Genomic DNA, 27,863 nt, shown 5'->3' with positions numbered 1-27,863 from the left:
TAGACCACATTTTCCCCACTTAAAATTCAAGCTGTATATCAAAGTTGCAAACATTGTACTACAACTTGTCATATGCAAGACTGTGTAAGAGCTTTTAGTCTGCGTACTTCATTCTTTGACAGATAACTGATAGAAAAGGGAACAGTATTATAAGAAAACATAAGAATGGCTTTCAACCTAAAACCATATCCCTGAAATTGCCAAATCTTGAGTGATATTGCATTAATGCCACTCTGTGTCTTGTGATATATTTTTGCAAAAATGAAAACAATCTGTGCAGGCTCAAAAATTTCATGAAGGGAATGTGAGATTTTAGTAACCTTTTATTTCCCTTCCTGAATTAATTTGCCAGCCCAGAGTAACTGATTTTGTATCAGTCTAATACAAGGTCACACTGAAATCCAAGTAGGTTCTTCTTGCTAGGAAAAGGCATGTACATTCCTGCTCAGTATTACTCCTGTCTCTTATAAGGTGCCTGGCTCTTATTGCTTCTTGTTATCCTGGTTCTTCACAATCTTGAAACAACTATTCCTTTTTTTATGTTCTTTTTTTTCAAGAACTGGGATATGAGAAGAAATTTTTTCCTAGTGAATTTGATTTTTACCCTTTTTCTAAGCAACCGCTCAATTAGTAGCCGATTGCCAACCAGTTGAGCTGCCTTCTGCTTGGAGCCTCATTGAACTCAGTGACAAGAGCCCCTTTTCACATGTGATTCAGTGGAGCTCTGCAGTACTGACATTGTCCAAGTATGTATATTTGCAAGATTGAGGTCTAAAGACAGCTGTAAACACGCACTTCTTTAAATCATCTTTAACTAGAGAAATCCCAAAGGCTCATTTAAGAAAAAGAAACATATAGGGATTAATTCTAGCACCTTTTTCCTCTGTGAAGTGCAGAGAGAGTTTAAATTTTGCATATTTGAACCACAGAAGGGAAAAGAAACAAATGTCTCTCTTTGCCCACAACCAAACATCCCAGTTTTATTTATGCCTCACACTTTGCTTACCTTTTATTCCTAAAGCACATACAGATTAGCAACACTCATAACAAACAAAAGATTTTTTTCCCCCTAGACTGAGACAATCTGGGAGAGAAAAACAAGGCAGTAACTCTCAGGCTTGAGAAACAGAAGATGCTTCATGATTTTTGGTTCCAGTGTTGATTTCTGGTTCTCAGCCCTTTTTCTTTTATCCTTTTTTAAACAAAGCTTACCCCCTTCTCATCTTAAGAGGCCAGGCTGTAGGTCCAGCCCCTTTTGTGGTTCTTCGTCTTTGTGGACTCTCCAATATTCTTTCTCCCATTCTTGCTTATTTCCTATTAAGAAATCACCACAGTTAATCACTGCTTTGCACAAGTCACATTCTGTGGGTTAAAGAACGAACGATTAGCAGTAAGGGATTTGCACACATCAGGTCCAACACATGGAAGGGAATAATGGAGGCAGGGAAGCTGAATGTTTATTGTAGCAGTGTTTTATCCTTCCCTTACATTGACCTTGGGAAGTCTTCTTCTACTTGCCTAGGGTGAAGTAAACTTTGTGCCTTAGCTGTTAACTTTTCCTGACACTATCACTGGTCTGGGTAATATAGGTAGTTGAACTAGTGCTTACAGTTAACTTATGACATACCAGTTCAGTTTGAGTATTTCTACTGGTTACTTTAGAGGTCCCAGCAGGGGCTATGCTGCAACCATCCTGTATGTAGACACCAAACAAATGTTAAAGACATCTTGAAAAATGGCTGAAAAACATCCAGGCAGCACCTACAAGTGCATGTTTAGCAGAGCTTGTTTTCTTCCTGGATGCGCAACTTTTTGCCACAGTTTCACATAAGCAGGGCAGGCAATTGGTAATTGCGTGGCAATCAGAGCTGTCATTTCTTGTGATTCTGCTGCAAATCCTACAGTATTTGGTGTTTCTGTGAAACTCTACTCCCTGGTGTTAAGGGATGACGTGAATACTTAAGGAGGCAGAAGCAGAATGGCAAGGTAATGTTTTATCCTTAATGCTGCAAAACGGAGACTCACTTTCTCTTTTTTCCCTTGCAGGTATGACATCATGAACCTGCAATACATAGAGCCCAACCGCTATGACTATGTCCTCATTGGGACCTGGCATGAAGGTGTGCTCAACATTGACGACTACAGGATTCAGATGAATAAGAGTGGAATGGTCCGATCAGTGTGCAGCGAGCCTTGCTTGAAGGGCCAGATTAAGGTGTGCCACAGACACTTTCTGCTATAAAAATGTGAATAACCAGTCTGTGTTTTTTCCCTAAAACCAAACAAGCTTCTTTCAAGCAAAGGGATAGGGCTTCCTTTTCTTCAGGAAAGTCAAAAGTGTAGAAAGGCTCCTAGTTTAACATCATACTCTTACAATCTCATATACAGGCCCATGTTTTCTGAAATTGCCCTTTGTAATGATGCAGAATCTTGTAGTGTGACAGGATTTGAATTTACCGTGTGCAACAAACAAGATTTTCACTTAGTCATTGCCTACAACACTCAGTGGCTGTGATTCACTTGGGAGCTGATCCTGAAAATAGCGTGACCCATGGGAACCCAGTATTTTGTTCCAGCAATAACACCTACAAGAAAAAGAAAAAAAAAAAAAAAGCCTATTTGTATCTCATGTTCACAACAGGAGGTATGGAAACACAAATGAAATCACTCTGTGTTTACAAACAATAGCACTTGTATCAGGCAACAAATAATTTGCCACCTGCAATGTTTGGGTGACATAAAGACATGTTCCACCACTGTCAAAATGGTATGGATGCACTAAGTTTAAAATGGCAAAAAGCCCATTCAGGAAAATCACCTTAGAGCCGACCTTTCTTTCTAAATTCATTTAATAAACACATTTACATCATTTTAATTTTATATTGCTACTCTAGTCAAAAAATGATTGATGATTTGGCAAAGGCATAGTGACATACTCCAACAAATATCAGTATTTACTACCCTCCAAAACATCTTTTCCGTGTTTTTGAGATTGTGCAGTTTGTGTATGTGTGTATATGTAAACACCATGCATACAAAATGCCAGCTTCGGCTCCCATTGAAGTCTATTGGACTCTCTCCACAGACTGCAGGAGGAAATGTTAACAAAAAAAGCGCACAAAGCCAGCATTCAATAAAATAAACATTTTGTATTTCATTACTGCACTTAGCTCTGCATATAGATAGATAGGAAGATCCTGGAGAGATGGCTAGATTCCTCCTTTCTGGCAAACTGAGCCAGTCTTTGTTGCTCCAAGAACTCGAGATATCCTTAATCCTTCTTTCAGCCTCAGCATAATGAAACTGGGAGTCAAGACAAGGAAACCATTTTTTCAACATTACGCTCAGCAGCTTTCACAGCAGAGAAAAGTACAACTTTCAGGAACATTTGTCTCCAAAAGAGCTGTTCCAAGCATGCTCTTGGTCACCACATATTTGTTTTATTTTCTAGTAAGACCCATTAGGTCCTTTTAGCAGTATATGTTTTAATTTGTCTTTATTTGAATTTCTATTTACCCTAGTGTAATGAGTCCCAAAAAGACTTACATGTAAATTGGAATTTATGCATGTGTGCATATGCGTATGCATGAATCACTCTTTGTTCTAACCTTTGACTTTGTTTACTGCTTTTTACTATGCAATATATATTAAGTGTGGGCTGAACTACTTTTCCTGGCCTGAACCATCTCTCAGATTAAGCCTCTTCTCAAGTTTGATTGAAAATATAACACTCACCATGCCTCCATACCAAAGGGAAAATGGTTTTGTAGTTTCAACTCAGCTGTGCCCCCAAAACAAAAGAGAATTGTCCCTGGAGATTATCCTTGAACTCCTAAGCACAAATTTTCATATGCAGGAGTATATAGAGAATCAAGCTTTACGTTTTCTTGTTGTTTGAAATATGTTGTACGTGGGATTCCTGTCATATTTTAAACAGTGCAGGTGGTATTTGTTTGCTGGGGGAAGGGGGGTAGGGGGCGCTTCTGTGTTGTCTTACAGATGATTGTAGCTGAGGATGTATTTTCCATTACAGGTGATCAGGAAAGGAGAAGTGAGCTGCTGCTGGATTTGCACTGCTTGCAAGGAGAATGAATTTGTTCAGGATGAATTCACATGTAAAGCCTGCGAGCTTGGCTGGTGGCCGAATGCTGACCTGGCAGGTAGGCATGTGCATTTCCATTTTACAGGGCACAAGGAGAACAGTGTGGGGTGGAGAGTAAGGTGGCAGCATGCAAAGATATTAAAGGTATATGCCTAAACACACACCCCAATGCAGTTTAGCATGTATGAAATGTGCTATATCTTTTTGCTTAGTTCAACAAGAGTGACAATAAAGACGACAAAATTTCTACCAATAAGAAATGACATAGTCTCTCTGTTCCTCTCCGTCATTTAGCATAAGCATTGATAAAGCTGTTAAGACTACTAATGAATTCAGCAGCATTTGCTGCAATTTTATCAGTGATTATCACAAGAGCTCAGTACATCCTTGTAAGATTGACTTAATACTTTTTCTGATTTTCCTACCATGCAATTAGTAATACTTTATCTGGGCTTTCAGGCCATTCAGTAACTGACTACCAGACTTTGTTTGGTATAAAGGTCATTCTCACTGCACCCACCAGCAAGAATACTGCCAACAAAATCCTAAGAAAGGCTGGCAGAAGAAAGGGAAAAGGCTAGAATTGGTCTCTCCTGTGTATATGCTTTGGATGAGTTGTATGCCGTGGCATCTTCCTGTTATTTTGTGCCTGTCAAGGTCAACCTCCATGCCTGCCGTGAGCTTTGCAGTAACCATTAGCCCAAGAAAATAGAATTAATGCACTGAGAAGCACCACCTTGACCTTGGGCTTTGCTTTTTATCACTGTAAAAGACCACTGGCACCTCTGCCCCATATTGTGTCTGCAAATCTGGCTGCCAGTGTTCAGCAGAGCACCATTCTAGCTGGAGAAACAATCTGACTACCTAGCTGAAGACTAAATTTGCAACTTATCACATCTTTGTCCTTTAACATGACTGGCTGGCAACTAGATGTTGCTGCAGCATTTAGCACGTAAAGGAAGTACTCAAACCTTGATTAAATAGTTCCAAGAGATAGGGTTAAGCTAGTCACTGAAGCCAAGTGAGCTTTCAGAGGATTTATTTTGAGGGGGAAAGTTGGACATTTCTCCAGATAAAAATATAGTATTAATCACAACAAACTGGGAAACTTGACCCATTGTCTATTTTGGGTTTCTATGGAAAATAAGGTATGGTCATGTCCCAGTCGTTTGTTTATCTGTCTGTATCCATACTTCTCAGAACAACCTGGCCCCCTCTTTTTCTCCACGGTGTGAAACTGAACCTGCTTCAAACAGATTTGTCAAGATACAGAAATTTCAGTGATCATTCAGTTCCTTCAAGTTTTGTGTAAGTGGGTTGTAGGAAGAGGAGTTCTTGAAAAATACCTTCTGTAAGGGCCCCAACTGTGTAAAAAACGTCTTGTCTTAATAGACACCAGAAAATCCACAGTACCCTTCAAAAATGTCCTTACCATTGGGAAAGCTCATATTCAATTCCCACCTCCTAGCACACCAGTGTCTGCTAATTTTAAAGCAGATACCCCTAGACCACCAGATTCTGTTAGTCTTGGAGGTTCATGGAATTGTTTGTATCTACTATTCAGGGAAGAAAACTGGTACCTCTTTTTAACCAATAAAGCAGAACAAGAACATAGTGAGAGATCAATGTGCACTTGAGCAAATATTGTTCACTGCTACCAGCTGCCCAAAATAGCTCAAAAAGGGGCATGTCAAAATGACAGGCACTGCTGAAAAGAGTTGAGGAAAGCATCAGTGCAGGAAAAAATCTCAGGGGCATGTTGCAATCTATTAACTTTTAATGAAATCAGTAGATGACCTGCTGCTTTTTGTTTCTTCTCAGCAAGTAGACTGGACTACTGCTGTTCTAAAATCACAGTAGCATCAGCCAAATGACAGCATAGCCGTCAACTGATTTCCTAGAGAACATCAAAATGGTAGTCTGCTCCTGCACAGCTTCTTCATTCTGTCTTAGTTAGGAAAAAACTTCTTTTTTTAACCCCTGCAATTCATTTACCTGCAATGCAGTACAAAGTACAAATTTGTGAAACAAAGCTGATGTCATCCTAACCTTTGGAAAAGGGAGATTGAGCTAGATAAACTCCAGCTCTTGAACTTTGTGGGAGTCACCATCAGTACCATTTAATTTGAAATTCTCTTTTCTTGCCAGGATTTCTCCCATCAAATGTGTTTTTATAGCTTGCTTTTGTGTGTTGTTTTCATATCCTGGCAGTCACCATAGCATCTAGATACAGACGTTAACATCTCACATTTCAGATTTTTTTTCCCTCTGCCTTAAATCTTAAATGCTAAACATGTATGCAGTTTTATGCAGTCTCAATTTCCATCACAGATGGAGGCTTTAAAATCCTTAGTCCCTTTAAGACAGGAAAGCACATATCTATTTCCTAAGATATGCTTTTCAAGGTGCTCATTCTCTCCATTTGAAATCAGAGAAAATAAATCCTTTCCTGACATTTAAATTTTATTTTTAAATGTGCAATTTTTTTTAAGATTGCTTCTCCTAAATATTTGGTCAGTGAATTGGAGTCAGCAGGCACAAAGGATTTCTCACCACAGATGACAAAAACCTGACCTGACAAACAGTCGCTAAAATCAGTACCTTAAGGCCTTGTGCCAGGAAGATAAGCTATCTTTTATAGTATCAGAATCTAATGTAAGAAGAATGAATGTCAAACTAGTAAACCCAGTTTACAGAAATCATCTTAAATGAGCAATAAAACAATATAAGGCAGGAAGTTTTATAGAGTTATTATGAAATGAATCATAAAGGTTTACCTGGGGTGTGTTAATGACCTCAGAAAACATCCTGGATTGTCTTACTGGCCTTGCAGTATGAATATAATTAAAAAAACTGATTAAAAAATTGATTAGCTGCTCTAGGAAATGATTTATGGTTGAAGTGCAGGAAAGATAGTAGGTGAAAGCTACAAAACAGCTTTTTACTAGAAACTTTTAACTGTGAAGCCTTTGCCACTAGTTCTCTGATTTCTTCAGGTTTGAGTTAGTTGTTGTGGGTTTTGGGGGAGGGAATTTTTGTGGATTTTGTTGATTGTCGTTTTTCAAAAACCTGTAAGTACACCATTTCCTAGGTATCCTCCCCCAGTATCAGCAAGGTTCCCTAGCCCACTTTCTCCTAGCAGGGAAATGACCCACCTTCACAGGTGCTGACAACCAACAACTGTTTCCTGATATAAGCAGTGCAGGCACCTTTTTGCAGTGATGGTAGCATATCTGGCTCTTGGGGCTTGCTGGTGCACAAGATTTACACTGATTTCATGAAACAGATTAGTGAGACCTTACACAGGATAAGCTTAAAGCAATCGACAGGCTTAATTACCATGCTGAATCAGGGCTAAGGTCCTGAAAACATCATTTAAGATGGAATAATATGAGTGTGGCTTGATGCTGCTAAGCTTAAAGCCCACATTTAAACTTAACCCTTCCACCAACCACAGACTGGTTTCTTGTTTAAGAAGAGCTTTGCATGTATTTATCAATGAACAGAAGCTTCTGATTCTTAGTCTTTTATTGTATCAAAGAAGAAGCCAACTTCTACTCAGGGCTGCTCTGGCCAATGACCAGAGCTTCCCACTTCTAATAAAAAGCTTTTCCTTCAGACTTCAACATAAAAATAGTGGTTGGAAGAACAAGTGTTCTCACCTATCTCAGTCTTGAACAAACCACTTTGAGCAAAACAGAATGGATTTCCTTTATAAAATAAGACTTTTAGGTACACATACTATCATTCCTATTGTTTTTGATGTTTCAGGTAACTGTAACATCATTACCTGTAGCTAAGTCAGCCCGGTACTCTTAGAGACAAAGGGTACAGAATTAGAAGACTCTTTTTTCAGCTCATATGACATTGGCAGACTTTAAAAGTTCAAGCAGAATCTTTCCATGTCAGGACTTTGCCTCAGGCTGATTTTTTTTTTATTTTTTTTTTCTTTTTTTAAACACGGAACTTTTTTTTTTTCTGTTTCTCAAAATGAGGTTACAGTAAAACTATTCAACTCTGATCCATATCTCTGCTTACTTCTCTATTGTTTGGAAGGAAGGACTTTATGCTTTGGTGGAGGTATCAGATGGTAATTTTATGTCACCCTGTGGAAAACTCGTATACATTGAACAAAATTGTGGGCCTCAGAAGAGCTGTGGGCCTTGGAAGCTTTTAGTTCACAGGGGTTGGTTACTGCATATATACTCCATACTGATGAAGAAGAGGCCCAGCATGACTTTTGCTTATGACAATATCAGGGCCCTTGCTAAGATTTAGCAGCAAAACTGAGAGGAAAAAAAATGCCTTTTACAAGCTCACTGACACTACTGCTTTTTCCCTGCTCTTCTCAGATATGTCCAAAAACCCAGACAGGAAGAAGTGATGAGCAACTGGTCCAGGATGTGCAAAGCTGGACCAACAGTGTTAGTAATGGAGACATGTGGGTGGAGAGATGACTGGCTAGGGAAAACCTGAACTGGAAGGGGAACTGGGATGAGGATGGAGAGGGGCTGGAGGGAAAGATACTTGAGAGGTGGGGGAAAGGCACAAAAGGTGAGCTGGATCCAAGGGAAACTGGAGTAGGACAGAAACAAAAAGTAGAAGAGGCCATGTGGGTACTTATCTTGGGGTACAGAAACATGTTAAAAGCATTTTGGCACTATTAAGCCAAGAACAGAAACCAGGAAATGCCAGAATTGAGGTTTTCAGTTTCACAACCATAATATCCTGTTAACACAGAGGATTTTATTTTCTCTGTAATGTTTATTGCTGTTATTACATCTTCAGCACATTGAGGAAGGTAGCCAGAGACTCCTTTAACTTAAGTGTGATAGAGAGAAGTTAAGTACTGTATTGACTGATGCATATGTTTGCACATCTGCACTAGTCATAAAGGAGAGTCTTTCCAGTATTTTTGAAGGCATGTATATTTTGTGGGTTTAACTTTTCCACAAGAATTAATTACATTATTTAGCTGAAAAACAATGAGCGGGGGGGTGTGTGGTGTGTGTGTTTGTGTGAGCGGGGGGCAGGGGTGGAGACAAAATGAGAATAAGGTAATGTTAAGAGAAAGAAAAGCAGAAATATACTAATAAGGTACAGTATCAATGGTGTAGTTCCATTACAACTTTGTATTTGTCATTGCTTTCTGCCCATGGATCTCTAATTAATTTCTATTATTTATAAAATCACCTTCACAAAAATGTAGTGGGTCAAGTTACAGTGATCTTGATGAAGATTAAAAGAAGTTCGTCTGAAGAGGTTGAAAAGCGACCCATTCTGATTTGTAACAATCCTTTCCCTCTGAAATGAAGGGATGGTGCTGAGTTTGTCTGGGTTCTGTTCCCAGCTCTGCCTTTGATATACTGGGCTTGTCAGCAGCTTTCTCTAGAAAAATTATGAAAAAGTTTTCCCAATCTAATTTCCCTTTGTAGGACAATAAGGAAACATTTGGGACACACAAAATTGGTGGCTGTTTTTTTAATATATTTCATCCAAACTTCTCCATGCTGCAGTTCACTCTGTTGTAAAATGGTTTTAATAATCCATGGCACATAGGCGTAAACTAGTGTTTGGATTAAATTAGGAGCCAGGAAAAATATAGTTATTTCTTCAAGCAGCTACCTTTCTAACACTCTGTTTCTTTTCTGTACACTGCAGGCTGTGAACCCATCCCTGTAAAGTACCTCCAGTGGAGCAATATAGAGTCAATTGTGGCTGTGGTCTTTTCCTGCCTGGGGATCCTGGTCACCATGTTTGTCACCCTTATCTTTGTGCTCTACAGGGACACCCCTGTTGTCAAATCCTCCAGCCGGGAGCTCTGCTACATTATCCTTGCTGGCATCTTTCTGGGTTACGTCTGCCCTTTCACCCTTATAGCTAAACCCACCACAACATCTTGCTACCTCCAGCGCCTTCTGGTGGGTCTCTCCTCTGCCATGTGCTATTCTGCCCTTGTGACCAAAACAAACCGCATCGCACGCATCCTGGCAGGCAGCAAAAAGAAGATCTGTACCCGGAAGCCACGTTTCATGAGCGCATGGGCCCAAGTGGTGATTGCTTCCATTTTGATCAGCGTGCAGCTGACACTGGTGATCACACTGATCATCCTGGAGCCCCCGATGCCCATCCTCTCCTACCCCAGCATTAAAGAAGTTTACCTTATCTGCAACACCAGCAACCTAGGTGTCGTGGCTCCTGTGGGCTACAATGGACTCCTCATCATGAGCTGCACGTACTATGCCTTCAAGACTCGCAATGTGCCTGCCAATTTCAATGAGGCCAAGTACATTGCATTCACCATGTACACCACTTGTATCATCTGGCTGGCCTTTGTGCCTATCTATTTTGGGAGCAACTACAAGATCATCACCACCTGTTTTGCAGTGAGCCTGAGCGTGACAGTGGCACTGGGGTGCATGTTCACTCCTAAGATGTATATCATCATAGCCAAGCCTGAGAGGAATGTCCGCAGTGCCTTCACCACCTCAGATGTGGTGCGTATGCATGTCGGGGATGGCAAGGCACCTTGCAAGTCCAACACTTTCCTCAACATATTCCGGAGAAAGAAGCCAGGGGCCGGAAACCCAAAGTAAGTGATTGACTGCAGGTACACATCTATCTGTATATGTCACTCTCTTTGCCATCCTCTCTTGGTTGACCATAGTCTGCTGAACGGCAAGGTATGTAACAGGTTTTCATCTCACATGTAGCAGAAAAGGTGGAAATGATCCTTTAGATTTAAGCCTCAGATGGATATTGACATGTTGCTTCTTATTTTCTCTTCTGCTCTAAAGGCAGATCTGTACACAACTCCCTCTACTTCTGGGGCAAGTCAGGCAGCAGCAGAGTAGCAAGCTCCGTTTGCAGCTTCTCCCATCTCTCCGTGCATAAGATGGGGATCTCATGCCCCTAAGTGCAATTGCTCTGCCTTATGTTCAAACCAAGGTGCTATTGCAGTCTTTTGGAAAAGGATACCAGAAATCTCTGTCTGAGTGGTTGTAAATCACATGTCCTTGTCTAAGGCCACTGGGGTGTGTGTGAAAGCTGGGGATTGAACGTTAATTTTTAAAGAACTGTTTTGTGACAGTCCTCACGATTGTGATCCTAAAGCACCCTTCATACTATCCCTATGCTCTATTTAATATTCAGAATTACAGCAGTATTCTTAATCATCATTAGTGTAAACTTGTCCATGTTCTCAAATCCAGTGTTGGTGTGAAAGTTGCAGAAGTTAACTGATGGTGAAAATTAACTTGCATCCGCATTTACTGAACTTGTTGTTTTCCTTGCTAATAATTAAAAGCAGCCCGGCTGCGGGAGAGGGGAGAGAGAATTGTTACTTCAAACAGCATCTCTCTGTGAGCAGCTGTCTGAATATTTGCATTCTTTATTATCTTATTGCATTTTAATCTTTAAAGAAGCACCATAGGGCTAGATGTGAGCTCAGATTATTTTTGTCCCTATTAAAAAATTATCAAAATAATGAAAAAAGAGTGAAGTCCACATTTCTGAGCTTCTTGATATAACTAGAATTCAGTTAATCTCCAGCTCTTTGGGATCTGTAGCTTTCGATGAGTCACCTGAGTTAGTTTTGATTCAGTTTGCTTAAGAACCAGTTTTGTGTGTCCTGAAGATGGAAGGGATAAGGATGGATGTGATACCATAGAAAACACAAGCTGTGATCAATTTTACCTTTATGCTACTTCAGTATTTTTATTTTGTTGCCAGGCAGGGGGGTGGAAGAGAAGAGAGTGGAGACAATAAGTAACCCAAATATACAGCTGAGTGTGCCACAGAAACTGTGATAAGACTGCCAGCTCCTGAGCTAGACAGAGAGGGAGCTGGCAGTGGCAGGCACCCCTGGGAGCCCCCCATGCAGGGAGATGGCCAAAAATCTCTGCAGCTCAAGAGCTTGAATTCCATGCAAAGAGAAAGATGGAGCCTGATCCACCTTCCTCTGACTACGGAAGTTGAATGGGGTCTTAGATGGCTTTAAGAAGTCAGTGTGGTGTCTGCAGTTTAGTCTCTGGCTAATGCTGATGGTACCTTTAAGTTGATGTCTGACAAAAAAAAGGACTAATGAGTATTTTAGATCATGAGAACTTTAGTAACTAGTTCTTTGCTGTGCTTAGTTTCTTCTGCTTTCACCAAAAAACATTGTACTTTCGATGATCCAAATGCAATTTATTTATAGTTCAAGAGAAAATGTTTCATCCTGTTCAAAAGCTGAGCATCCTCCTCAGCACTCTTGTCTTAAAAAAACAACAAGGCATACTTCAGCTTTTTAGCCATTTGTTTGTTGCATAATTTGGTAAGAGTTTCTTGGCCTCTCTGTTGAGCCTGTGTGAGTGGTATGAAGCAAAAAAGCCCTTCATAGTTTTAAGCTGCTCTTCTAAACAAAAATCTCATCACCTAGTTAATATGCTTTTTTTGTCTGAGGTCAAGCCTCTAGATCTTTCACACAGCAAAATCACAATCTCTGACCTAAACCTGCAGTTACTAACATGTTCTTCACCTAAACCAGCACAGATACAGAGGCATGCTAGGCTTACTGATGGAGAAGGACAGCGTACCTCTCTGTACATGGGCATGAAGAACTGAAAGTAGTGTAGTATACAAACACACAGCTTTGGAAATAAAGTCACAAAATAGCACAAAGTAATTCCAGGGCTTTGGAGGTTATTTTAATTCCTAGTCCATTGCAAAGCTTGTGAAAACATTGCACTGACATACAAAAAGAGGTGTGATTCTCTGAGAAAACCAAGAAGGAAAAAGTAGAATTTGCTGGAGCCTTTGAAGTGCCTAGATAACTCAAATGTGTAGTCAGGTCCTTCCTGAAACAGGACTTGAAACTACTGGAACATGCTTAAGACCCACAGGAATAGCCTCCAGGCTGATTTTCAACTTTTTTTTATTTTTTTTTTTTCCCTATCAAAATCTGGGATTTATTTGCCAGTTTTTCAGCAATTCAGATCCCTGGGTATGTTGCTTTGCTTCTTGATTCTGTAACTGTCTCTTCCTATGGCCACATTTTTCTGTCTGTGAGTGGCCAGCAGTGTTTTACTAAAAAGATTTCCAGCTGTCTTGCAACAACTTTCCATCCATTTTCTTGTTATCTCTCCACTCTCTTACTAGCTTATTTTCTTTTTCCTACTTTTCAATCTTCATCTCTTTTTCTGTCTGTGTCAAAGCTCTCCTCTGCTAATCCAGTGAATTCCAATTCCTAAACAGAAAAGTGGCATACATCTAAACTAAATTGGTGTGCAGATATAGAGTTAAATTGAGTTAGTTTTAAAAAATGGAAGCTACTTTACATTTACAAGGGCAAGTCAAACTTATATAAGCCTTGATAAAGCACTCACATGCAGTGTTGTGCTGTTAGTTTAACTAGTATAGCTTGGGGACTAGAGCAAGCCCAGCTGCTCTTCTTTTCTCCTTCCTAAAATAGAGCAAAAGAATTAACCAGCGAAGACTATTAACACAGGATCTATTAGTCAGTTCAAAACCTTCAGCTACATCTGCTGCTGATACAGAAAGTTCTCTTGGAAAATGGCTGTCCCAGCTGCATTATCAACAGAGTTTCAATGAAAAGAAATTGTTTAGTAATGCTGGTCTTCACTTAAATAACAAAAGAATTTATTGATCTGTTGAACTCTGAAGATGCTATGTGCCGTCATGAGGGTTTGAACTCTACCTTGGTTGAATTAAACTATGAGCAATTACAGCCAGCACTGTTTTAAATAGAGCTGGTTGGGAAGTTTCCAGTAGAATGTTTTCCATCAAAAAAATTCTAACCTCTCAAAATGTTTCATAGAATTTGGCTTAGATGGTAGGGATCCTTTCCGGGCCAGGGTGACTTTCTTTTTTTCCCATGGAGGGATGAAGGCATTGGGAAAGCTTGAGGGAACTTTACCCCAACAGCCGTTAGTTAAGGCACTCAGGTTAAGAGCATCTCCTTCACTTCCCAGGTGAATGCTCTATAACTGGATTATGCACTGTCCCAGAGCAAGCCTTCTCCTTTCTCTCTGTTCTTGACCAGAAATGTGTCCTGGAACAGATTAAAAAATCCTGATGCAAACCCTAGAGAAATACTTTGTATTATTCTGTGAGAGAGCTTGAATCTGGGTCTGAGAGATCCCTTGCGACTCTCTTCAGTACTGAGCTACTGTCAGTCTCTCCCTTTTGTCAAATGAATATTTAAATATGTATAAAAAATGGAACAGCTCCATCAGGAGAGATGGAGAGAGTGATATCTGCCTTATTGAAGCTTTGTGGGGACATTTATTGTTAGTTTGCTGCTTGATGACATTATGAGATCCTGGCTGTTAAAGAATGATGAAACAGCAGCAGTTTTTTGAGAGCCTTTTTAATTATTTTTTTTTTCTCTTCCCAGCTGTGAGATTTTAGCTTTTGGATATGGATCCTGCTGTGATCATTAGTCTTTTTCTCAACCACAAATATTATTTTGGTCTATGAAGGTCCCCCTGTACAGAGCCTGTACAATCGCTTCCCTAAGGAAGCCAACCTCTTCTCTGTACTATGTGCATGTTGTTGATGGAGTGATGCACTTCACTCGTAAGACACAAATACCAATATGCTTATTGATATAAAACAGCAATTTAGCAAAGTTTGATGGCAAATGTGACAGTGGTTTAACAAGACTCAATGGCAAGGTACACTTGATTATTTACTGCATAGAGGACAGGGTCAGGCAAATCTGTCAGGTAGACCCTCCCATTGTGCCATGAGGTTCAGAAAGGACTGCCTTGCATTCTCAACTCCTTCTCAGAGAGGAGTTTAAGTGCAGCTGGATCCAGACTTAGGTTAACAGTTCATGTCTAAAGGATTATATGTGTACAATCAAGCCTTTATATCACTTAGCTAAGATTTCAAAGTTTCAGTGCACTTATTCTCAATTGACTTACCAAGTATCTAATGCAATAAGGACTCTCTCAACATCAAGGAATAACCTTGAGAAGTGTCCCTACTCAAGGAGAGATCCTGGCATGCAGCCTGCTGTCGTGCGGGATTGCTCAGTGGGACTTGGGCTGTCCGCTATTTATGGAGTAAGATAATTGACTCATAATCATGTTTTCATACTGTTACAGATGCTAGTTTCTTAAAAGCTTGGCTTGAGTCAGACCTTGACCAGTACCGTGGTTAGGTGGGTAGATGCTCAAATTAGTCCTTGACTATTGTGTTGTTTTCTTTCTCCTCCAAATTCATTTTGAGTTAGATGCAGCATCACAACTAGATTCATCCATTACAACCACCACTGGTGGTTATCACTTGAGCAGAGTTACAGGAAATAAGGGGGGAGGCACACCATCAGAGTGCAGTAAAACTAAGCAGTGACATTGAAGATGCTGATCTCGAGTAGGGTTCAGGAAACCCCTCGAGCAACTGCTTCGAATGGACCACACTCAATGCGCAGGAGGCTGACGCCAGACCTGTAGCCTGCAGTCTGTTGTGTTGCTTTTCCATAGTCCAGGCACACCTCAAATAGAGTTTGAGCCACACATCAAGGTTTAACTCTTCTCCCACGCTTCTTGTGGGCTGCACTGGCATGAGAAGGATCAGTGCTGCAGAGGGGACCAGAGGGAAAAAGCTCATTGTGCATTTTTTGGTAATTAGCTCCAGGTTTGGTAGTGATAATTAGCTGCTGCTTTAGTCTTCACATATAAGTGATTTTAAATTTATGGTTCAGACCCCAGGTCTGGACACCATTTTAGTGCATTTTGAATTAGAATAAGTAAGGATTTACATGTCAATATGAGTTGTGTAGCAAAATCTGGGTTGATAGGAATGCCAACTAGCAAGACTGACTGGCCAGGACTCCACATTAATGCATAAAACACCTGATTCCCCCCTTGTAATTTTAATATATTTGCATTCAAGTATTTTTCCTCCAGCTGTCTGCCCTCAGAATGAATGGCTGTTCTTAAATATTTCCAAACATATACTTTTTATTTATTCTTTTAACATGTTTTGGCAGTCTATGCGTCTAGGCTGCCCCCACAGGCACCCACTCTAAGCAGTGTCCTTGCAGTCACCTGGGCCAAGAATCTCTCAAAATGTCTTTATTCTAATAAAAAGCGTCCGGCAACCCAACATCCCCTCGTACCTTTTCCCTGCTTCCTTTACAGGACCCTGTTCCTATTCTTCATTCTCTCTCTCTCTGTACTGGGTCCCTACAGTACAGAACTGGAAATACAGTTTTAACTGGAAATCAGGTTTCTCAGTTACCTGTAGAAACACGTGTCTTTTCCCTCACCTAGGCTTAGGGAACCATCTGCTTTTTTGTCTTGCCGGTTTTAAAATAATCTCCAGGTATTCTTAAGTTACTCTTTCTCTTTAAACTGACTTGCTGAGTTGCCATTTCATCTTGAGAAAGCTGTGCTGACAGGCTGTGTTTTTCTGGGACTCATTTAACTTGGTGACTTATAGTCCACAAAGGCTTTTGGGCTCCTCAGCTCCTTCATTTGCAAAGCCTCCCACAGACCTGCAGTGAGGGGAATCTTAGCATAAGCACGTCCATAAGGCAGGACATTTTGTTTCACTGTTTTCTCGTGGTGGTGGGAGGAGGCAAATGCACAGCGCAGCATAGCAAGAGTTGGAGCTTCCAGAAACAGAGAGTAAATGTTCAGCATGTTCAGTTGCAGTCATTCAAACACAGATCTTTTACAGCTTCTGACTTGATCTGACCTCAGTGCCTTGTCATAGGAAGAGATGCTAAGAGTATTCTGTCTTCTCGCTCTCAAGTTATTACTCCATGTAGTCAATAGGCTATCTTTAAGCAGGGGGCTATGGAGGCAAGGGGGGAAGGGAGAAAAATCTGAACAGAAGACACAAAAACAATTTTAATATAAATTAAACAGTGGCTTTTGCCCTGAGCTCTGCAGGTTAAAGTATGTGAAATCGAACAAAACCAATCCCAACCCGGCACAGACGCATAAGGAACATTATACTCTGTCTGGCTGAAATGCATCAAGAGATCTGAAACAAGAAGATTTAGTGGAGGGTTAATAATAGCTGGTCACCATTGCACCTTCTTGTATAATAGGAAATATATTGTTAAACGCCTGAACTTCAGGACAGGAGCTCTATCTGAGAAGTCTACAATATCTTTAACTATTTTTTTTTTAATCCTAAATTGTGTCACCTTGCCTGCAGCATATAAGAATTATCTTTAAACACTTGCTGTACAGATTACTGTCTAGTGTAGTTTTATCTTCTTACAGCATTGCCAAAACAGTATAGAGAAAATTGCTGAATCTGAAAGGAAATGGTAGGCTAGCTTGCTTTGCAAATTAGAAGACTGATGCAGTGGGTAAGCTTCTCATGTCCTGTAGTAGTATTGCATACACAATAAGACAGGCCTTTATTTTTACCATTACAGACCTTGGGAAATACCCTGGTGTCACAGCTGCCACAGGGAAGGCGAGTGGCTGCCTACTCTGGCCCATCTCATCTCCCCATTGCAGCCCCCCCTGGTGTTTGCCTAGCTTCCCTGTGCAGTGTAGAACTTCACCCTTTTCTGAGGCTGCTGTGCATTTTTGGGAAAGCATCTTGTATGCTCACAAGGACAGTTGAAGGTTTTAATGCCAAAACATGTCTCTCAGTCATTGGTACATTTGCTGGCTCTGCTGGGCTATTTAATGGGCTTAAGCCATTAATGATTTTGTGGACACATAGCACTGTGACAGGTAATAGCTCTTACCCAGTTCTCTCGTGTATATGATGTGAATTTCAAATAAGAAAATTCAACACTCAGTCAAGCTGTTCAGTCCTTGTCAGTATATTGATTTAAGTGAATATTGAAAACTCCCAGAAGACAGTTACATATTTCTAAAGGGACGCTTACACTGATGTTAGAGAGTTGGAAAGAAGCACAAAATAAGGGAGTTTGAAACTTAATAATCCAATCACAATCTCTTCTGGGTTGTCCATTAAATTTGAACTACATAATTCCATCTAATGTTGTCCTCTGTAGCTTTGAATTTGCATTTGCTTTAATAGATATGATGTAGTTCTGACCCACGCACCCAAAAAAGAGCACAAAATAGGTGATAAATGACTCTGAGATGTCACTTTCACTCTCACATTCTTTCTAGCTGTTTAAATGAATACTAAAAATCATATTTATTTAAAAACCAGGCATGGCAAATGTGTATACCAAATTGTGTATCTGTGTATATATGTGCAAGATAACCAGTCTGGAGGTAGAGAATTTACTTTTTCCTTCTAATGAGAAATAAAGGGCAAGACTGCATAAGGCCCAGTAAGTTTTCCTTGCAAATTATCCCAGCTAAAGGGAGTCCCAGCACATGCGTAACCAATCCCATGTCATTCCTAAGGCGAGCTAAGGAGAAGGAGTGGGGACAGATGTACAATGTGATTGGGATGACTGTCATCAAGTACAAACCAAGAGGTCTGGCAGTTTAGGCTTATTCGTCTGGGTTTCCTTCTGTGACCAAACAGAGACCACCTAAGACTGTATTTAAGAGAAAGAAATTGGAAAAACAATAAGGTTCTGCAGTGGCCTCCCAGTAAGAGCAGTGGGAATAATCCCCTCACGCCCAGGCAAACCCCAGGTTATACTAAATTAGTTTACAGGGCACCCTAGGCACCCATCCAGACTCCTGCTTCTCTGTCACCAGTCAGAGCCACATTTTATTTGGATGGTCCCTTCAGATGAAAGGGCTGTTGTGTAAGATTTATGCCATTTCCTCCCTTTCTCAGAAGTCCCCAATTTTGCCGCTTTCCTTTCATGGACATTCACAACTCTGTTCTCCCAGGGGATTTTGACAGGACATAAACCCAAGGAATGGTCTCCCAGTGCAGCCCAGTTCTTACCAAAGGGCTCCTGGAGAACTTTGCTTTACAGCTCCTTCTCTTGTTTTGCTGTTCTCAAGATGCTGAATCACAAAATGTTGTTTTACTTAGGAGCGCTGCTGTAGCACCAGGCAGCCTTGTATAATGAATTTCAATACTTAAACACAATGACACATAGATACACAATCACATCAGAGGGGAGCTTTACAGTTTTGTAGCACAATCTGTGCTTCCTGACTGAAGGGAAAAAAAGGCAGAAGTACAGAAATCCTGGGGAAGGCTTGTATCTTTCTTGGCATAAAACACAGGAATAAGGACACCACTTGTAATTTAATTTCTTGCTTGACTGGATCACTTATTACATTTCCTTGTATTTTTGTATTTTTATATATTATTTATGCCATTTTTCTTCTGAAATGTAGTCATAATAATTCAGTTAGGATGAAAGAAAAATACACCAACTCAACAGTGAGTGATACAAACAGTTGCATTCACACGTAGGTATAAGCAAGTGATGTTTATCTGCTTAGCACCAAATTTCATGTTGTTTTGGTTAGAATTCCCTCTGTGAGAAAAACAAGGAAGAAATCTTCTCCTTTTAAGAGTGTCAGGTAAATAAATAGATGTTGAAGACTGCATCCAGATAAGCATCTATAAACCTATATATTTCCCTGATTATATATAGAAGTCAGACTCCAATTCTCATAAGCACATAATTAAAAAAAAAGATACCACTAATCCATGTTTGGGGGTGGGAGTGGGGTGTGTATAAAATACAATTTTTAAATGCATTTATTTATTTAATTCAGCATTTTCAAATGGGAATAGAACAAATAACTGAAATACAATTCTCCTAGAGACTACTTACAGCTTTTTTTAAGTCAAGAATTCATTTTACCTCCTTCCTATCCTCAAAGGTGTGATGTTTCAGCCCTGTGCCTCAGTTATTCACCTCCTCTCAGCAGAAGCAAACAGAGCTGTGGCATTTCACAAACACGCAGTAGTTCATGTACAAATACTTGCTAGAATAAACACACAGGATGTTCTGCAAGTGTTTATTCTGCAGGGATCTCTGAGCCATCTTGTAATTTCATACATCTTTGAGCTAATTTGGAGGTTAACAAAAATTTGGGTACTGACAGATATCAGGTGGTGCTCTGATATTTTCTGCATAATGATAAAGCTATAAAACAGCACAAGTACTATACACATCTATACACAGTTAATACAGGGGTTTGTTTTTTGCCTCAAATTATTTATCTGAAAGATATTCTTGATTCATCTCAGCAATTCAGTGCAAAGTTACCAATGTGAAATGCAGAACTACTGCTAATTTATTTAATCCTTTTTCATGCTTACTGCAGATGCTGCAAACACATGACAGAGCACCTGATTCTTAGCAAGACTTTGTATTCCATAGGCAAATCACACCTCCAGAGAAAGAACATGGTCCATCTCTGTTAAGGGACTGTAGGCATGTATGGTTTTCCATCCTGTCAGAAATTAGTTGTCTGAGCAGGGTTTTATCCTGATTACACAGTGTTAATTTCAGTCCAGTATGTAGTGGAGCAACTTTCTTTCTTTTCTTTATTTTTCTCTGTAGTGATTTAAGAGTTTGTAAAGAGAAGAGAAAGAAATTCCAAAACCTCCATCTTTGCTTCCTGCTTGACTTCATTTATTTTTTTTTTTTAGTATGGTTTGATGCTTTTTTCATCTGTTTTCTAATAATGTTTTACATCTGCCCCAAACATACTGAGAACCATTTATACCCAGAGCAGAGATCTGACCACATTCTTCTCTGGTCTCCCAGTTCTTAGCTCTCTGCCTCAAGGACCCTGTATGTATCTGGCAACCAGCATTGTCAGATGTTTGTTTGGGGTTTCCAGATACAGGTCTGGAAGTCTGCAAAACAGACTACGACAGATTTTATGTCCACACAGAAGCCATCACCTGTCACATTGTCACTAAATAGTCATGGCCAATGACAGATTCTTGTGTTTGGCCAATTATGTTCTCTGCTATGCCAAAGGACTCTAAGAAATCATTTGAAGTGTGGGTTGAAAAGGAAAGTATATTGTATCAATAGAACATCTGCCTCCACATTAAAGTTCTTAAAGACTATTTAATTTTGAAATAACAAGTCAGCTAATTCTTCAGAGCATATATGAGCTCTGGCATTCAGCCTCCCACACCTGACAAGCAAAAGTTAGAAGGCATTATCACTGTAAACAGCAAACTGTGCAGGCTAGAAGTAATCACACAATTTGTCACTTTAAAGCCCACTTGAAAATGAAAAGTTCCAGGTTTCTTATTACTACATTATAAGCAATTTACCATTTCTAGCTTATTGCTTCGGTTACCTCCTTTAAGCTGTTTCCCCTTGTCTGCTCTGTGGTTCTTCTGTTGTGGAGTGCAGGATGTGTTCTTCCACCCTGTAAAATTAACCTTACCAGAGAGGGAAAAAAAAAAAAGACAAAAGTGAATTATTGACTGCTTGATTGTCCTTGAGCCAGATCTCAAGATCAGATAAACGCTAATGTCAGCACCAGAGAAGGTGTCCCTGCTGCCCCTGGTTTGGTGAACAGGGGTGGAAGTTGTCCTTTTCAGCAGCAAATCATTAGATTAGCTCAGTTCTATTGCAGCACCAGAGCTGGCGATGTCAAAGCTGATCTTAAACTCTAGCAAAACAAGTGCCCCTGATATGATTCTAGCAGGTCCTCACTCATAGGTGGTTGCTGGTGTCTGCAGTTTCAGTCTGATCAGTCCCAGAGAATCACAGGCTCAGTTTAAATGCCCATCTGCAAGCCACCTTCTACCTAGTATATCCTCCTTCTCTTTACCCAGTGCTATTCATCTTTCCTTAGTGTGTTAAAACCAGGAATGTCTGCTTTTGTAGCTTTCTTACTTAAAGCTCTTGTTAGTCTTCCCCTCTACTTCCATGGAAAATGTTCTATTATGTTCTCTTCTGGCCGTATTTTGCTGACACAAGCCAGATAATTTCTGACGGTTCGGTTCAGCCTCTTGGTTGGCTTGCAAGCCTTTCATTCCCAGACCAAGGATTGTCTGCAAGTTGGGACTTATTCCACAGTACTCTTCTTTTTTTGCATCCCACAGCCCCCCAAAACAACCAACTAACCAGACATCCAGCAGCAAAATAGCCAAGGAGCAACCAACCAAATAAAGAAAGGCAAATCCCAGAGTTGTGTAAGCCCCCACGGAAGGATTGTCTACCTTGAGCAAACTGACAAGGACTGGCAAGAGTCTACGCTTGAAAGCACAGCCAGAGCAGCTCAGATGGCTGCAGAAAGTGCCCAGCGAGCAGATTAGGCATATGGGTGGTGTTAACGCCGCCGAGCTGAGCCGTGGGCTGCGAGGGCTGGGCCAGTTGGTACTAACATGCAGTGCTGCCAGCTCTTGTGACCCAGGCTGCAGCTCAATGCCATGAGCACCCAGGGGCAACCCAGCAGCTCCACAAGGAGCTCAGATGTGCACAGTGTGGGCTCACGGGGCCGTAGTGGGAGCTCACATGTTTGTTCAGTGGGAGCTTGCTTGTCTGGGCAGTTCAAGAGCATGTGGTGACAGGACAAGGGGGAATGGCTTTAGGCCAGAGGACAGATTTAGACTAGACATTAGGAAAAAATTCTTCATGGTGAGGGTGATGAGGCACTGGAACAGGTTGCCCAGAGAAGTTGCGTCTGCCCCATCCCTGGCAATGTTCAAAGCCAGGTTGGATGGGGCTTTGAGCAACCTCGTCTAGTGGAAGGTGTCCCTGTCTGTGGCAGGGGGATTGGAACTAGGTGGAACTTTAAGGTCCCTTCCAACACAAACCATTCTATGATTCTATGATGCAGACTCCCACAGGGTACAAAGTGCGGCCCCAGGCATCTTTGTTCTCCCCAGTCAGTGAGCAGTCCTTCCTCCTTTACTGTCTCATATCCTCTGAAATGTAAGGCTATACACTTTTCTTAATCCTTAGGGTTATATAAGTTATCTCAAAAAATCTCTTCTGCCGCCATCCTGGACAGCTAAGAGATTTGCCTGTGGCTACTTTGGGCTATCATAGCCTGTAAATTCACAAAAGCTCTAAGCTGCCCTAAGCTAGAAATGGCACACAAAGCCTTCCTTTACCCCATGCTGTCACTTCACTTAGGCAGGGACAAGAGCCTAGACGTCCATGCTGTGAACTGGAGCAGGGAACTAATAATTTATTTTTTTTTTCCCCCCTTTCTTTTTCTGGTTTGGCTGTGGCCCAGATTAGCTGTCCCTGACATTCCCTGCCAGTTGATTGAACAATTGCACCAAGGGTTGTGCTGGCATGGAGGGGCAGGCGGAGCAGCAGGAGGGAGCAGCCGGAAAGGCTGGAGTGCTCCTCTGGGCACACAGCTGGCTCCTGATGGCCAGCGGTGACCTGAAGTGTGGCCTTAGCCACATTGCTTCAACCATGCAGCTCCACACTGGGTCTCTCTGGGCATCTTACTGAGACTATATTCTCCTTGGTGACCATGACCCTTCAGCAGATGCTCAAATTTGACAGAGTGTGTGCTGTGAAATCCCTTCTGCTCCTCAGTCTTCCACTGGTGATAATTATCTGTATGTCTTACTCTGCCCGGCAAGTATGAATGACCCTATAGCCTCATACTTCCAGTACTCTTTGCTCCACAGCTCTTAATGATTTCTTTGTCTCCAAAAATGGCCACTGCACCATTGATTAGCATAATTAAGTTAAAACTCAGAGCAATTATTCCCAACTATCACTTAGTCTGGAATTCAGGCCTTGTGTTTTCAAAATAAATTTGTACTGAAAACCTGTGCATCTTCCCAGGTTCATCCACTGGCTTAGTGAAATATATATTGCAGAGATCTTCTATCACGTAGGTCCTGGCTCATACAAAAGATATTGAAAATTCAGCTCCTCCTCCTACAGGACAAGGACATGGCCTTGCTGCTTTTTATGTAGGTATCTTTTGATCCAGCCGTGACAACCATACATAAAACCTGACCTTTCAAGGCTACAAACATCATAAGATGAACATGCTTCTGCCTGGGAAGGTGCTAGATCTAAAGGGGTAAAAGGATTTGGGCTAAGTTTAGTTGAGCAGTTTGAGTTACTGACCTGGTTCTACACACAACATGTGCTTACCTCCCCAGTCACCTTCTATACTGCCAGAGGGTTGAAGAGGTGAAAAGCAGGCTAGAAATTTTGTGGTGTTGCTGAGCTGTTCCTTGAGAGTGTGGAGGGCAGTCAGTCTGAATGCTGGAGCAGAAACTACTCTAGGATGTGATGAGAGTGTGCCACAGGGCACATGGCACAAGGATCCTCATTTCCTGTATTAGAGTTAGGGGTTATACATAAGTTCTTAAAAACTAGGGGATGATTCAGGGCTATCACTGTAAGTTTCAGCATGATGCCATCATCACTTCTCTTGAATTTCCCCCCCCCCCACCTTGCTTTCTGCATCAATAACCTAATGTTATTGATGGTCAGTTGTTTCAGATTAGATTGTATAAAATCTGGGGCTGTGCTTTTCTATATGTTTTTGACTGTGGGGAATGTGAAAGCTTTTCTTACAGCTTGGACAATGTCTAGCATAGAAGATCTCTGACTGTGGCTTCAGATGATAATAACACAGTGTCCTGTGCTTCAGTCATCTTGGACACCAGACAGATTCATTCAATTTGTGTCAATCTGGGGAGTCTGGTTGAGCAGAGATAGTAATTCCAGAGCAGAAGGTGAACGTTTCTAGTTTCACAGCCGTTCAGATATAAACCACTACAGATAGCAATTTACACTTTCCTACAATCCTGACACAGCTGTTTTGCCTCGTGGGATGATTCATTTACACTTAAGAGAAAAAATAGTGGCAAGAGTGACTATTCCCTCAGATCCTTTATAATCCTCACTGCAGATTTCAACAGGCCTGTTACCTACCCTGTTCTGAAGGACTGGCTAGAAGCATTTTTCTGCTTCAAGGAACATGAAGTAAAGCAATTAATCCACTTCTTTCAGGAACTCTCTGCACTGCCACCCTGCTTCCTCTGCCAAACTCCTTGTTACTTCACCCAGGGGTTCATTAGAAAGCAGTTCAGACACTTTCATGATGGTATGCCAACTCCTTGTTCAAATGCACAGAAGATCCATCCTGCCTCTGGGCTCAGGATAGAAATAACCACTCAGCAGGAATTACCCTTGAGAAGACTGCCCCAAAAATGACCCCTTAATGCTCATATTGTAAAGATGGGCAGGCTACCTGATTTTTTGGTAACCAGAGAAATGTATGTGAAGTGCTATCACTGCCTGCAAGGCCAAGAGAAAGAAACATCACAATTGTCACAATTAAAAATAGAAGAAAAAAAGAGAGGTACAGAGATCTGGACACTAATTCTGAATCAAGGGCTCTGCAGTGTTAGCACAAGCTACTAGTAAGACAAAGCAAGTCTACAGGGATACTTCAAATGAAATGCTTCAAAAGCATTTATTATTATTTATCATTATTTATGCAGTTGACAATGATTTTACAATTGCAAAATAATTCACTGCATAATCAACACATGCACTACATTTCCCGTAACGCTATAAATCTAAATTTCACTATAAAGCCAAATCCAAATTCTAATGAAGCATGAACCCTGAGGTTTAGAGCCGATTTCTGTAGTGCTGTATATCACCATGTGGGGATTACTCTTGACCTTGACCAAAAGTCAGACCACTGCTTTGATGGAGCTTGGCAGCATTTTAACAACAGCCTCCCACAGAATGCAAACCTGGTGAGGCATTTGGGGGTTGCATACTCTACTACATGTAATATCTGTGTTTAATTTTGGCTGAGAAGCACAACTGCAGCCACAGAAAGAAAAGAGTGCACTGTATTTCGAACACATTAGGAAGCATTTTGGGCTGACTGAGGAAGCAGGCTTTTTTCTTTCTTTCACATAGGAAGATTTCATAACAAGACCTACAGGTGCTCAAAGCTTGGAGAGCAAAATGCTCTGAACTCATTTCAGGAGTATATCTGAGTAAGAAGAAATACAAGGCGGGGAACAAGGGATGCAACTAAGTAAGCCAGAAGTGACAGCAAACTGCAGTAGCTGGTGGATGATAGCTGGCAAAGCCTATTGACTCAGAAAGATCCAGGTCCCAAGCAGTGCTCTGAAACAAAAGTCTTCCACCTTTTCCAGGGTCTCTGAGCAAGGCTCTTCGTGGCTGTGTGCCTTCTACTGTGCATACAGCACTGCGTGTGTGTGAAATACATTTAGAACAGGATTTTTTCTTTCTGATAATCAACTGCATGTTGCTACTTGTTTTGTAAAATTAGCTCCTGTGGACTGAATAAGCTACTAATTTCTGACTTTTAAAAAAGCAAGAACATAAAGTAGAAAGCTCTTATTCTGTCAATAGATGAAGAAAACAAGAGGCCTATAGAAGTGTTGGATATTCTGTATAATCAAAAGCTTAATAATCTCTGTAACTTTAATACGGTGTGCATGGTAGCTAAGTTCCTAATTACGATTGCCTCTAAATTGTCAAACCTCAGAGATCTCATTACACCTGGTAAAGAATTCTAGAGACCTCAAAGTGAGTAGATTTACAAAATTGCTCAGCAGTGTGTCTTATTTGTGTTTTATTCATAATAGTTCAGAAGTCATCTCAAGGCATCTACCTCTCCAAAATGGGTATGCATGTATTCTGTGTACATCATGCTGTGCTCCTGTGCTTTAGTATGTGGTGAGAAGAATGGCTTGTTTGGCTCATAAGCAGCTGTACTGAATATGTAGTACATGCACATACTATCCATGAATCTGTTGTTTTGAGGTAAACAGAAGTCTGGCAAGCATGCACTATGATTGTTTGATGGGGAGAAATGCTGAATTTTGATTTGCATTTTATTTGCGATACAATGACAGTTTTGTTTTGCAGAAATTCATTGATACATTCCATGTGCAAAATTACCTGAGATTCTTGTCAAAGCACGCGCGTGTGTGTTTATATTTTTATTGATTCTGGGGAAGATAAATGAGAGTTTGAATCCACTTGATAGGGTAAGGAAAAGGAGAAAAATAAAGTGGAATTTGTCTTACATTAATGGCCAAAGCCACAATCTGCAATCTCTTTTTGAATTACCACTGCAGATAGAGCATCAAGGAGACTATTCATTTTGCATCTACCTCAATAAAGCCAATGTTTCCTTGAAAAAAAAAGAAGCACCTATAGTGAAATTACATATAATGAAAGCTAGTGACTATTCAGCTACAGCTCCAAAATAAAAGAAAGGAAACGTTTAGGAAAGCAGGAAGCATAAACTTCACTAACAAAACCTTTTGGCAATGCCGCTGTAGATAAGATGAGAAAGGCAGATGCTCCTTTTTCATCATTTCACCCTCCACTGGGAATACCAGGGGAGAAGTCCCTTTTACAGGTAGATGCGCAGCAGCCCTTGCAATCTGGTATGTAAAGTGCATCAGGGCTCAGCAAAGAAGCAGGAATGAACACTATGAGAACTTATTTTAAACAGTACTATGCTAGAACAAAGGAGAAATCTATGTGGAAGTTGAGGTGATAAGAGGAGAAAAGATGGGAAAGCCCACAGTGGCCCTTAGGCATAGGTCAGGGACAGGCACCCTATTGAGTGGTATAGCCACCATGTGTGCACATGTGTATAACCACTCACTGGGTGTCTTTTTCTTTTCAATCTTCAGGAAGAGGCAGCCAGAGTTCTCGCCCACCAGCCAGTGTCCGTCGGCACATGTGCAGCTTTGAAAAATCCCACACTGCAGTGAATGTGTAAGAGAAGCTGCATGACAAAGAGTGGTTTTACCCCTTGCTTTCTCTTTCTCATTGGTTTATCATGTCTAATGATGGGACAAATGTGTTGCATGCCATTAAAAATGGGAAATTTGCTTATGTCCCCTGTTTTGCACAATGCCT

General features: G+C 40.8%; 1 protein-coding gene across 5 annotated transcripts in view; it reads left to right on the top strand.

Moving 5' to 3' along the window:
• The window catches only part of GRM1 (glutamate metabotropic receptor 1), a 172,685-nt gene that overhangs the window by 133,090 nt on the left and 11,732 nt on the right, over nt 1-27,863 (top strand). For 3 of the 5 annotated variants that reach the window (XM_030499797.1, XM_030499796.1, XM_030499795.1), the window contains exons 6-9: nt 2,047-2,215; nt 4,034-4,160; nt 9,764-10,694; nt 27,635-27,719. In XM_030499797.1, coding sequence (XP_030355657.1) covers nt 2,047-2,215; nt 4,034-4,160; nt 9,764-10,694; nt 27,635-27,695 — 1,288 coding nt within the window. In that variant the 3' untranslated portion in view covers nt 27,696-27,719. The remainder of the gene's footprint in view (nt 1-2,046; nt 2,216-4,033; nt 4,161-9,763; nt 10,695-27,634; nt 27,720-27,863) is intronic. The other 2 variants (XM_030499794.1, XM_030499793.1) reach the window with 1 other exon arrangement.

Source organism: Strigops habroptila, chromosome 10, assembly GCF_004027225.2.
Source record: "Strigops habroptila isolate Jane chromosome 10, bStrHab1.2.pri, whole genome shotgun sequence".
Classification (NCBI taxonomy): domain Eukaryota; kingdom Metazoa; phylum Chordata; class Aves; order Psittaciformes; family Psittacidae; genus Strigops; species Strigops habroptila.
Note: the sequence above shows the minus strand (reverse complement) of the source record. Positions and strands in the feature narration are given on the sequence as shown.